Source organism: Aquila chrysaetos, chromosome 12, assembly GCF_900496995.4.
Source record: "Aquila chrysaetos chrysaetos chromosome 12, bAquChr1.4, whole genome shotgun sequence".
NCBI lineage: Eukaryota > Metazoa > Chordata > Aves > Accipitriformes > Accipitridae > Aquila > Aquila chrysaetos.
In genome coordinates this window covers 8,445,614-8,458,425 of record NC_044015.1, presented here as the reverse complement: position 1 = coordinate 8,458,425, position 12,812 = coordinate 8,445,614, and the positions used below count along the sequence as shown (strand labels likewise).

The following is a 12,812-nucleotide window of genomic DNA, read 5'->3' as shown; positions in this document are numbered from 1 at the left end:
ATGGGAACTATACACATAGCAAACAACAGAAGGGCTGTGTTCACAGGCACCGTAACAGAGACACATCTACTGCAAATAAAACAACTTCCTGAAGATCCTAAAGACCTGGACACACCATGCCATCCTAACTGGTAATTCATATCCTGAAGAAGGAAAAAAACAGTGCCAGGAGAGGACCAAGTATCAAGAAACCTGGACAAGCACAGGCTAGGGTTTTGCCTGTGCCCTGGACTAACATTAATTATGAGGGTAGACATAACCTGTAAGTCACTGCAAGGAAGGAGATCCCCTTCAGGGAGTCTTTGTCTGGCCTAGGGGATATATGGAGAGATAGAGGACTAATCCCACCCAAATGTGGTCTCGCTTCTGCTGCCTCTAGAAGTCACAAGGGATGAAGGCTTGGGAGAAAGAGAAGGGGTAATTTTATAGTCTCTTTTCTGGCAATAAAGCCCCTGTAAGATCCCAGGGAAAGCTGCTAGAAGCACCATCTCTGGTCAGGAAAGGAGAAGCTGGGCTGCCCTGACTGCAGCAGGGTAGGAACCATGCTGGCCTAAGCAGCTCTCTCCAGGGGATGCTACGGGGCCATGCATATAGAGGACAACAACAAGGACAGGCTGGGGGACCCATGTGGTGGTTTAGCTCTCAAAACAGCTCCTGCAGGGATTCAGAGCAGGGCGTTTCAGGCTAATCTCTACGTCCCCTCAGGGAACCTAAAGGATTACTGCTCTACATCTGCTCACATGGTTGGGCCCCACCTTGTCAAGGCGGGGGAAGCGCTGACAGCCGCTCTCAGTTCTTTAATCGGTTTGGGATAAACAGCAATGGGCCCTGTCCACTGTGGCACAGCACCTCTTAATTGACTCCCTTGCTCACAGGCCTGATGGCTTCTCTTGAGCTTTGCCTAGGGCAGGAATACATCTCATGGTTTATAATCAAGGCCTGGCTCCTGGTAGCAGCTACAGAGAGCCACAGCGCAGCTTCCTTGGCTATGTCAGGGGTTGGGGAAGGGTGGCCACAGGAATGTCTGGCCATCACTGGAACCTAGCCAGCACTAGCCCATGGCAGAGTCTTTGGTTCCAGCCCAAGCCAGGGTGGGAGCAAAGGTCCATAGACAGCAGTCATCACTAGTCCCCAGAGCTGTGCTTTCACGTAGTAGTCCATGGTCTCCCACGCTCAGCTAACTTCCCAGCAGAAAGGGCTGCAAAAGACCTGCATGGGCTGAGGGGTTTGTGCTGTTAACTATGCACCAATATCACCTACTTGCTTCTCTTTCTGCTCTCCTCGCCCTCCTGAGCATACCTCTCGAAAAGCTCACTGCTGGTCCAGGCACCTGCATTACAAGGACACATCGCTGAGCCTTCCTACTTTCTTTCAGAACTGGGTATGCTGGTTTGGGGTCCAGCTTTGGCTGTGCTAGTTCCCAGGCAGTCAGTGCCATCTGCTGGCTTCTTTTTCCTTGACTGCTATGAAAATGGACAGCTAAGTAAGGGAGAGCCTTGCTATTTAGCCAGTCTTCCCCCAGCCCCTCAAGTTCTCCTGATGAAGCCATATCTAAGGGCTGACCTAAATCATTTAGATGATGTACATTTCCAAAAAGGGAGCATTACATTAAAACATTTTATTAAATACTGTTACAAATAGGACAATACGTATCAGATTCTATGTCAGAGATTTTAAATTTATGATTATAACTTAAACATAACTTAAGAAAGACTTTCTCATTTGAAGTCCTTTAACAGCATAATAAATCATACTTGCAATATATATACACAAATCTCAGGCTTCCATTTTATTTGTAAATCATATGCAGGCATGAAATCCTTACAAACACCTCTGAATTATTATAAAATTACCTGGGCCCAGATCAATGGCCACAGACCTACTCAGAAACAAGTATTTTACAATACATTTACAGTTAATAGCACAGAAATATCCACAGTAAAAATTGCACAATTAAATATTTATGTATACACCTGTATTACAGTGCATAATCCCACAGGGATGAGATCATTTCAGATCTACTTGCTGCATTCAGAAACCAGAGTACCTAGTATATGCACTACGATTCCTAGTGCTATTACCAAAAAAAAAAAAAAAAGAGTTTAACATCCCTAAGCTTTCTGGGACATGCAGCAGAAACCCAAATAATGGCCCATATCATTACAGGCATATTTATGGAGTAGGACATCCTCTTAAAATAAACTGACTTCGACAACAAACCAGATCAATGGTTTCAAAGCTATTCAATGAATATTTTTTCATCCCAATTACTCTGTTTCTGCAAGTATAACCCATATGACTCCAGAGAAGACGTCTCCAGCAGTGTAGTAAGTGATGTGAAATAATGCATGTCTTCACCTCACCTAGGTACCTTTGAGTAGACCAGAGGAGAAACCAGCCTCCTCTTTAGGCAGCAGCTTACTATTTGCTCACCATCTGGACAAGAGATGGCAAGCTCCCAGTTATGATAACTACATGACTGAATGTAGACAGTATTTTGCCAGAAGGCCAGAGTTTTACTCTGTGCTTGTCTTCAATGGAAATACCAGACAGCTTGAATTCAAAATTTCTGAACAATACACAAGGTCAGTCATCTTGTCAGCAAGAGGTAAAAACATCTGGACAGCTGCTGATTTGCATGCAGTTTCATTCTCCAGAAATCTCTGAGACATAAGTAAAGAAGGCTTCAATTCCTGCAGAGAGAACGAAATTCCTCTATAAATTGGAAAGTTGGCATAGATTTGTATTTGCTCTCATTTCAGAGGAACTTTGTATGCAGCAGGTAGCAAAAATGCACAAAAGTGTTCCTAATACTATATGCAGCTGGACAGAATGCTAAGCACAATCATCCTTAAGAAGCTGAATAACCATTTCTAAAGCAATAAATCCATCAGTGTTGTTAGAACTTTCATGCAATGCCAAGATGCCTATTAGGTACCCCAAAGCACATATTGCTATTTCAGCAATTGTATAGCAATTAACAGCTCTGATTGCTTGTGTGATTAAAAGGAAGAGAATTTGTGAGTGCAGCTATCTCATGTGCTTACCTGAAACACCCAGAGTTAGACATTCTGGACAGCACTTTGGAAACTACCTTCAGTGGTTAGGCTTTGGCAGCTACTATAAAAAAACAGAAATGAAAAGTACTTTCATGACAACTGGTTTATATCAAAAGGATTTTAGCAAAGTGATTGCAGTGTTTTTCATGGGGTTTTTTGAGATGGAACTTACCTGGAAGGAGTAAATTTCTTTGCTGCAAGAAGAATAAGAAAAGATATTAGCATTTCAAGATGAAAGCCCCATCATGCAAACTTTTTCTTCTACTAAAACCCCTCTCATTTCTGAATGTCTGATAAAAACCCATTATCTAGCAATAAATCTCACAGGCAGTTATTACTATGTTGTCATTAGCCCCATCTCAAATACTCATTCACTTTCTCTGGCAGTAATTACCAATAAATAAAATGTTGCTTTTTTTCTTCTAATTCTTGTTTTCTAAATATTAATTTTTTTACTATTTTTTGTTTTAAAATGTTCATCCAAAAGCCAAACATGGCATGTATGCAGGCTTCTTGAAAATAATTTTGAAATTTGTTTAAGTATGGGAATTTTCATTTTTTCAAAAAGCAAGGGTTTGGAGGGGTGTTTTTTCCCTCCACTGAAAATTTTTCAGGAAGGTAAATAAAACCACTGGACCCACTCCAATTGCTCACCTTTTCTTCGGAAACGTCTTGCAAGCCAAAGGAGGAATGATGCCATGGACAACAGAGAGGCACTTGTGGCTGCTATGCCCACAGAGACATAGCTGACTTGTTCAGAAGCTGAGAGGATGAAAAAATTTCAGTGAGATCAAGAGTCATGTGTGGTCTTTGAAGCCCTCTCTACTTCTTCCTTTATCTTGTGCTCTTCAAGAAGAACCAGAATTGCAGCTTGTAACCCTTAAGTTTTCTCTTGCTGAGACAGGACACATTCTGTACACAAGGTAAAAAGCTGCATACTAAAAATTATCCCACCCATTGACAAAGCAATGGCAAGGCAACAAGCTAGATATACCAGGGTCTGTCTAACTTCTAGCCTCACATGACACTTTATGCTCATCTTTTATTTTTCATGTTTCAGTTCATATTTTAATTCCCACTGTCTTCCTCTTTGAGCAATCCTGTTGAGACCAATTAAATTATTCAAGGTTCTAACTTCTGCTCAAGCAAATAAAGTGGAGTTGAGCTTTTAGGACCCCAAGCAAAAGCATTTCAGGCAGGCCAAGGATGTTCCCACTAAGGACAGTGACAGAGCTCTTAATGCCTTGAATGGGAAGGCAAGACTGACACTTCTGTCCTGTAAAATTACAGCCTTTGACAGAAAAGCTCTGTGAGGTCTTTTGGCCGAGGAGTTCACCCAAGAAACTATCACACCAAATTAACAAATCTATAAACTTTTCCACTGAGAAACAGACTTATGGATGCAGATTTCACCACAAGGTTCTGTTTCTCTAGAAAAGCTTTTTTTCTTTATTCATATGGAAAAAGCTCAACATGAGAAATACTTTAATTAAAACCCAAACGAAACAACCCGAGATCAGGTTGCAGCTTTTGGTTTTGGATAAGAAATCAACATTTTTCACCAAGACCTTTTAGGAATTTTCCCCTCTTCTATTTTCAAAAAAAATACTGAGAGATTTTGTTGGGCTTTTTAATTCATGGACTTCACTAGAAGTTCTAGCTCACTGTTGGTGTTATCTCTTCCACCCTTCCATACCTCATTTGACTAGAAACCCAGGGCCACCTCTCTGTGGCTAATCACAGGTAAAATACCTTCACATGTGGGCAGACTGGCACTCCAGTTTCCTGAATGATTGCACTCAAGAACATGAGAACCATTGAGCCTCCATCCTTCTAGACAGCTGAAGTGGCAGGCTGTGTTGTATGTGAAGTTCCCAGCACCATGTGAGCAATCCATAGAGCCTTTCTCAGGAGGGCTCAGTGGTTCACACTGTACAACTGAAATACAGAAAGAAATGGTTAAGAGTCATTAAGGACTTTCCTGTCTTTGGTCCTGTTTTTTGCACTAGTACATGTACCCTGTTTTTTCAAATTCATTTGGCTTTGGGATGGGAGCAGTTCACAGAGCCGTGAGCAAGCATTTCTAAGGCAGGGCAAATCACAGCTGAAAACATGAGACAGCACAGAGTTTAGCTTGGAGCCAGGACCCTGTAGGAATATGGATTTCAGCGTGTTCTCCAGTGACAAGAAAACTGTATTTGCCAACCCAGTAAATCTTACCTTTGCATTTTGGCACTGTCTCTGACCACTGTCCCTGTGCCGTGCACTCAATGCTGGATGGGCCATCCAGAACGTAGCCCTCGCTGCAGTGGAAATCACAACGTGAGCGATAGGTGAGATCTGCAGGAGCGTGGTCACAGGTCACAAAGCCTTCTTCTGGCCAGGTTACAGCCTCACATCTCACAGCTGCAACACACAGATCATAACAGAAATCAGCACAGGTGCCTCAGGAATTCAACACACCAATGCTGACAGCCCCAAGTGCTCAGGTGAGCAGGATAAGGAAAGGTACCTGCACAGGATGGCTGCTGCCTGTCCCAGGCCCCAGAAGACCCACACTGCAGTGTGGCTGGTCCTGTCAGGGCAAATCCTTCCTCACAGGTAAACTCACAGGTGGTACCCCAGGTGAGCTCCACAGAGGGATGGGAGCAGTTCACAGCACCATGAGCAGGCATTTCTAAGGCAGGACAGGTCACAGCTGAAAAGTGTTAAGAAACAGCACAGAGCTTAGCTTGGAGTAGGTCAAGATAAACACTCTTTTTTGAGCTGACAAGAGGACATGGCCTGCCTGGAGCTGTCCTCTACAGAGCCATAGTAGTTCCCTTCAGACCTAGCAGTGTCTCAGGAAACAGGGCTTTCAGCACGTTGCACAGTGCAGTCAGAACCCCTAAACATGCACCTAAAGCATGCAAGCTATCATGAGACTGGCTGCAGGTTATACTCCACAAGTGCACTGCATAAACAAACACTGGCACCTATTTGGGACGTAGGGAATAAAGAGCTCCTGTCAGAACACTCCACTTCAAAAGCCTGTTATCATATGTGTTGGGGACACAGTTCCTGAGTATTGCTTGTCACCCTGCACTACTGTTTCCTCTTTAATACAACAGGCTAAATGATCTCTGTCTTGAGATCTGCTTATGAAAAGTGCTATAAACATGCTGGGGATGACTGTTACTCCTTGACTACAGCTGAATGAGTAAGTCTCTTCAGAGTATTCGAGCTACTCTAAGCTTTAATTGATGATTTCCAACCCAGTAAATCTTACCTTTGCATTTTGGCACTGGCTCTGACCACTGTCCCTGTGCCGTGCACTCAATGCTGGATGGGCCATCCAGAACGTAGCCCTCGCTGCAGTGGAAATCACAACGTGAGCGATAGGTGAGATCTGCAGGAGCGTGGTCACAGGTCACAAAGCCTTCTTCTGGCCAGGTTACAGCCTCACATCTCACAGCTGCAACACACAGATCATAACAGAAATCAGCACAGGTGCCTCAGGAATTCAACACACCAATGCTGACAGCCCCAAGTGCTCAGGTGAGCAGGATAAGGAAAGGTACCTGCACAGGATGGCTGCTGCCTGTCCCAGGCCCCAGAAGACCCACACTGCAGTGTGGCTGGTCCTGTCAGGGCAAATCCTTCCTCACAGGTAAACTCACAGGTGGTACCCCAGGTGAGCTCCACAGAGGGATGGGAGCAGTTCACAGCACCATGAGCAGGCATTTCTAAGGCAGGACAGGTCACAGCTGAAAAACGTTAAGAAACAGCACAGAGCTTAGCTTGCAATAAACCATAAAAAGTTTTTTTCTTTCCTGAAACTTAGCAACATATTGGCTAAATGGAAGCAGCTTTAAAAAGGAGATCTACTATGCTGCCATTTCAGAAAGCAGATAGGAGTGGAGAAATCTCAAAATGGAAGACCGACTCTTAAGGCAAGGCTGCAAATTCATCTGCAGCTCATGACAGCAACTAGTTACAATCCAAAATTTTCCCATTTTGACTGCTGCTTGGTGATGTTTGATGCTTTTATTTGCTTCAAACAGTAGCTTATTCTAAGCTGAACAGCTCAAAAATAATTCCTGCAGTCAGGACTAACTGGCCTGTTGTGAGCAGTCTCAAAGCTAGATCATCTCCATCCCTTGTTCCCCACTAAGAGGTGGAAAAGTCTTTCCCTACAAGGAAATCTAGACCAGGGCCAGAACATTAATCCTGCCCATTTAATCTCTTCAGGAGCAAAAAGACCTGTGTGCTGCAATAAAATAGCACCTTTACCACATAACTAATTACAAAGGAATGGGACAGAACTTCAATTTGTACCTACTAACAGAGCAGCACGCAATTTTACATGGCTATGTATAATGTAGAAAGCTTACCTATCATGTTTGAGAAGCTCACCTTTGCATGCTGCAAGGGGGGCAGACCAGACCCCAGAAGAGGTACAGTATACAGATTCCAATGCAGTCAGTTCATAGCCTTCCTCACACTGAACTGTGCAGGATGAGCTGTAGCTGAAGTTCTCCAATGGATGGTTGCACTGGAGGCTCCCATGATCAGGTTTCTTTAGTGGATGACAACTCTCAACTTCAAAGAAACACAAGAACATACACAGTCAGTCTCATTGGCTGAGCAGGTGAATCAACAAGCAAAACTGAACACTAGTTAGCATGAACATTGCCTGGTTGAAAAGCAGGATGGAGTAATCTTACCAAACTCGCATTCAGGCCCATAGAATCCAGGGTTACAATGGCAAGTGTGATTGTTAATAGTCTCTATGCATTCTCCACGGCCACTGCAGAGAGATGGGTTGCAAGAAGCTGGGGAAAAGAAAAAAAAAAAAGAAAAAAATACAGCAAATTATAAAAGAATCATCAATTGCCACTAATGAAACCTGGCTACCACTTTGTTTATCTTTCTGGCACTAATCAAGCACTTCGTATAGCAAAACAAACTGGAAATTCCATGACCACTTGTTCTCAGGTAGATAGTAGCAATATTTAAAATGCAAAAGGAACAATATACCGTGGGTGTGCTGGTTTTGACTGGGATAGAGTTAATGGTCTTCACAGTAGCTAGTATGGGGCTGTGTTTTGGATTTGAGCTGAAAACAGTGTTGATAACAGAGGGATGTTTTAGTTACTGCTGAGCAGTGCTTATACAGAGTCAAGGCCTTTTCTGCTTCTCACCCCACCCCACCAGCAAGTAAGCTGGGGGTGCACAAGAATTTGGGAGGGGACACAGCTGGGACAGCTGACCCCAACTGACAAAAGGGATATTCCAGACTATATGATGTCATACTCAGTATATAAAGCTGGGGGAAGAAGGAATGGGGGACGTTTGGAGTTATGGCGCTTGTCTTCCCAAGTAACCGTTACACGCGATGGAGCCCTGCTTTCCTGGAGATGGCTGAACACCTGTCTGCCGATGAGAAGTAGTGATGAATTCGTTGTTTTGCTTTGCTTGCGTGTGTGGCTTTTCTTCGCCTATTAAACTGTCTTTTAGCCCACGAGTTTTCTCACTTTTACCCTTCTGATTCTCTCCCCCATCCCATAGTGAGGGAGGTGAGTGAGCAGCTGCATGGTGCTTAGTTGCCAGCTGGGGTTAAAGCACAACAGTGGGGTAGGTAGAAATCCTCAACAGGTACATTCTTCATTAACTCACCACAGCTCTGATTTGGCTGATATTTCACTTGCATTTGTGTTTCTGACCTAGCCTTAGCCACCTCCTACACAAAGTGTCTATCTAATCCAGTGGTCTATAGTCAGCAGGCAGACGCCTCCAAAAGGGCAATTCTTATCTAGCTGAGACACCCACTTGAGAGTGGAATGAAAGTCACCACCTGGAAGAGCCTGCTTCCCTCCACTGATCATAGAGAAGGTCTGGTGATTTGTGCATAAAAGATGTATAATATTCTGGGAGCTAAAAGGTAAGTGAGATCGATCCAGCTCTTAGAACAAGAACAACCTTAGCCCTGTAAGTAAGGATAAGCGTACAAGTGCTTACAGGGTCAGGTAGTTAATATGTAAAACTACGTTAACCAACTCATCCCACCCACCATCTCATCTCCACAGGGTCACACTAGAATGGCCTTTATCACACCATACCTGTGTAGCACAAGGCGACCTTCTTTTTTTCACACTGTTCATCATTCCATTTGCCGTCATCCTTCCCTCTTTTGATGTAGATTTCAACACAGTCCTCATTGTTCCCTTTGCCATTTGGCTCACCTGAAGCCCAGTTTTCTGCCTCTTGTGTTAGTTCTTTGTTAGTTCCAATCCAGGTCCATACGTCATTAATTTTTCTGATTCCAATCCAGTAGTAACCCGGATTGAAGGGTAAGAAGTTATTGAGATAGTTGATTTCGTCCTTATTCTGAATGGCAACCATGTTAGTATACCTCTTTTTGCACCACAGCTCTGCTTCCCTGTAGGTCATGTTTGTGTCTGAATAATGGTATGTCCAACAATTCACCCCCTGCAGTATTGTAAGTCCTAGAATGAAAAGATGTCAAAAAGTTGGTGTCTGACTTCTTCCCTCCTCTCTCTAGGAGAGGATATATAAAGCTCTATAAATATTGCAAACTTGCCAATATTTGAAACTGCTTAAAAAGTAGTGGCAATTATTGTATAAACAATCAACTGGCAAGCTTCAAAACAGGCATGTCAGCATCAAGTGCAGGGACTTCAGCCTGTGAAACTACATCTGATCACACAAGGCTTTGCAGACGTCATAGCAAACTACAGGAGCCAATTATGTATTTGACAGGCAAGCAGGGAAACATGCCATTGCAGCTAGAGGTTACTCTATGTGAACCTAGCCTCAAGTTAATCAGGTCAGGTTCAAAAATTCTATTTAATTCTGAGCTCAAACAGAACAGTCACACTAATATTACCATTCAACTAGTTTTCTACACAGAGAAATACACACTTACCATAAGCAAGAAGAGATAGGAACCACAAGAAAATCATGTTTGAGAGTTTTCTCTTATCTTTATCTTTTAAGTGGATGGCTATGAGAGATCAAAGGAACACATTTGTAAAGAACAAATACTGACTTTTTACAGTTTACAAATATAAAATATTGTCTATGCAATCTTTTCTACATTCTTTTAAACAATTATTCTAAAGATTTAAGATTCCCATTTTTAAGAAATTATTCATTTTATAACAGTTCTTAATATCAAGATAGCATTTAAATGTAAACAGCTTTTAAAGAACACTGACACAGAATTCTATCTGTCCAGTTTTCCTTTAGCTGAGCAATTAAACAGAATAACACTCTCCATTTATACTCACAGGTTGTAGTTGTGGTGGCTGGGTGGCAAAAGTCCTCCGCGATATTTCTCAGTGACTGATTTCTGTTGCTAAGTTGCTGAATACAGTCTTGAAGATTAAGTTCAGCTCCAAGTGTCTGGACTGTGTAATCCCGTGCCTTTACTACGGCCTTTTATTCTCTCAGCTGGCCTGTCCTCCACGAGACGGGAAATTTCTTGTGGAAAAAAATTTCTTGGAAAATCCCGGGATCTGACCCTCCCACACATTAAGCCTGACACTTCGCCTTGCCAGATAAACCCTCCCACAAAGACACACTGTGCTGACAAACTGCCAAGTGCTGCATTACATAGTTTTACTGACAGAAACACACAATTCCAGGATATCAGGAAGGAGCAAGATGGTTAGCTTGAGTTAGTTGCATGAATAAGCAGATTCCAACTTTTTACCTAGCATAATGTTTTGCAGCAAGGAGGTGCTGGTTCTTCTGGGATCTCAGTAAGAAAGGCACTGACACTCAAAGCTGGTTAACCAAGTCTGAGTAAAAGATGGAAACTGCAGCATTGGACAAGCCCTTCCTTGTGGATCACAGCATGCTGTGCAGAATTCTCATTTGTGGTAAGGTTTGCCAGCCCAGAATTGCTAGTATTCTTCTAGAGTCTTGCTCACAATACAGATTCATCAGTCACTTGTAGCAGTCAAGCTTGGAATGCAGACTTAACTTTGAAGAGTCCCTTGGACCATGTGCTCCAATATCCCTACCTCAATAGAGTTACAATTCTTGAACAGGTGCATATAATATTTCAGGTGGACAAGACAATACACTAGTCTCATACTGAATTCGTGCACATTTATTGTGTATACACTAATTAATTATACTACTGCATAGAGCAGTCACATGGTGTCCATGGTACAGAGACACATGCCTGAGTAATCATGGATACTTTGGTATAGTGGGTTGGTAAGCAGTCACAGGCTATTCAGAATGCAGCTGCATACATGAGAAGGCAGGAGGCATGAGGATCACTGATTCCTTGCACAATAGTCTTCTGGCTGCACCACTCGACTCTTCTCATGCATACCTTCACATGTATGCCACTTCAGTGAGAAGGTGAGTGACTTGCCACACTACGTATAGAAGTAGTTCTGGATATGCTCACTTAAGTATCCTTCTCACCTCTGTTACAGGAGGTCTCACAAGCACTGTTGAGGGCTGTAAGGAATGGACAACACAAGTAATAGACACATTAGCTCAGTTCTCAACCCCGTGCAAAGACATGACACTAGAAGCTTGTCACAGAGTCCACGTTCCCCAGCAGTCCCAACCCTGGTCGATACAAAGTGGTATTCCCTTGCGCCCTGATGAGCCACGTCACCCCACGCCTTGTTCCGTGTCCACTCAGGCACTTATTATGGAGGCTCCTTCACCAGACAGTCCAGTTGCCAAACTGGTATTCCAGGCATAAAGATTCACCATTACGGGTGAGATTTAACAAGGCTAGCCATGCAAAGGACTCAACAAGGGTTGTCAGCGATAGGAGGACACAGGGTAGCACCCACTTCATATCTGTAAAGCATAGTTATAGTTTATAGAGTGCATGTTGGAGCTCTTATTTTAGAGCCTCAGCCTGTTCTTACAGAATAAAAATCAGCAGCTCCTGGATTCCAAGCTAAGATCTCAGCTGGCATCAATTCCCAATTTTTTCACAAAAAAATATTTTTCAAGTAGCCATACTTTAATACATCTCTGCCCATCAAAGGAATCCATCACAGAAAAGAGGCTAGAATAATGAGTATATTCTAAACCAGCCTCAATTACTATCAAAATATGAGTTTACTAGAAATGGCAACAAAGTCCTAGAAAGCATGTCAAAGTCAGTTATTGAATAGAGTGAGGATGAAAAACAACATACTGAATATTTATAGGGAGAGGAAGGCTTCCTAGCAGGTGTGGCCTAGCAAAGCTAGAAATACAAACAAACTATCAAGAAACTCTGGAAAGTTGAGGTTAACTCTTGGCTATGTCACAGACTCATTCTACAAGCCCAGGCCTGGGCCAGCCTTGCTTAGAACAACCAGACTTCCAGAGACTTCCAGGTAGCATCAGATCAGGACTGTTATTTCTTTAGCCTCAGCTGTTCATCTATAAATTGGGAGTGAAAACATTTCCTGTCTGCCAACCTTTCTCTGTCTCTGTTCTTCAGATTGTAAACCCTCCTAACAGAGGATGGTACTTTTAATGCACCTGTACAGTACATCATGCAGCAGGGCCTAATTTTACAGGGGTTCTGTAAACATTATCCTAAAACAAACTAATGATAATGAGTTTTGATAGGGCAGCCTTATTTTTTTTCTAAAACATTGATCATCTGTTATAATTGTATACACAGAAAAATTATAGACAACTCCAGAACAGTTTATATCCTCTCTGGAGCCAGGAGGCAGAAAATCCTACACCTTTTCCTGGAGATTCACTTTTTCAAAT

General features: G+C 42.9%; 1 protein-coding gene across 4 annotated transcripts; it reads right to left on the bottom strand.

The window, feature by feature from the left end:
• Nucleotides 1-1,657: 1,657 nt before the first annotated feature.
• SELE (selectin E) lies at nt 1,658-11,916 on the bottom strand. Of its 4 annotated transcripts, none has more exons than XM_030034243.2 (14): nt 10,352-11,906; nt 9,988-10,065; nt 9,161-9,547; nt 7,766-7,873; nt 7,455-7,640; nt 6,620-6,805; nt 6,328-6,513; nt 5,572-5,757; nt 5,280-5,465; nt 4,812-4,997; nt 3,714-3,821; nt 3,232-3,253; nt 3,048-3,117; nt 1,658-2,693 (listed from the first exon to the last, which is right to left on the bottom strand). In XM_030034243.2, the coding sequence occupies exons 2-13, from the start codon at nt 10,022-10,024 to the stop codon at nt 3,063-3,065; spliced, it is 1,833 nt and encodes a 610-aa protein (XP_029890103.1). In that variant the 5' UTR covers nt 10,025-10,065; nt 10,352-11,906; the 3' UTR covers nt 1,658-2,693; nt 3,048-3,062. The 4 variants fall into 4 exon arrangements, with proteins under 4 accessions (XP_029890103.1, XP_040983534.1, XP_029890102.1 ...); XM_041127600.1 differs by having other exon boundaries at nt 3,048-3,120; nt 9,988-10,089; nt 10,352-11,876; XM_030034242.2 differs by having other exon boundaries at nt 3,048-3,120; nt 10,352-11,876.
• Between the last annotated feature and the right edge of the window lie 896 nt (nt 11,917-12,812).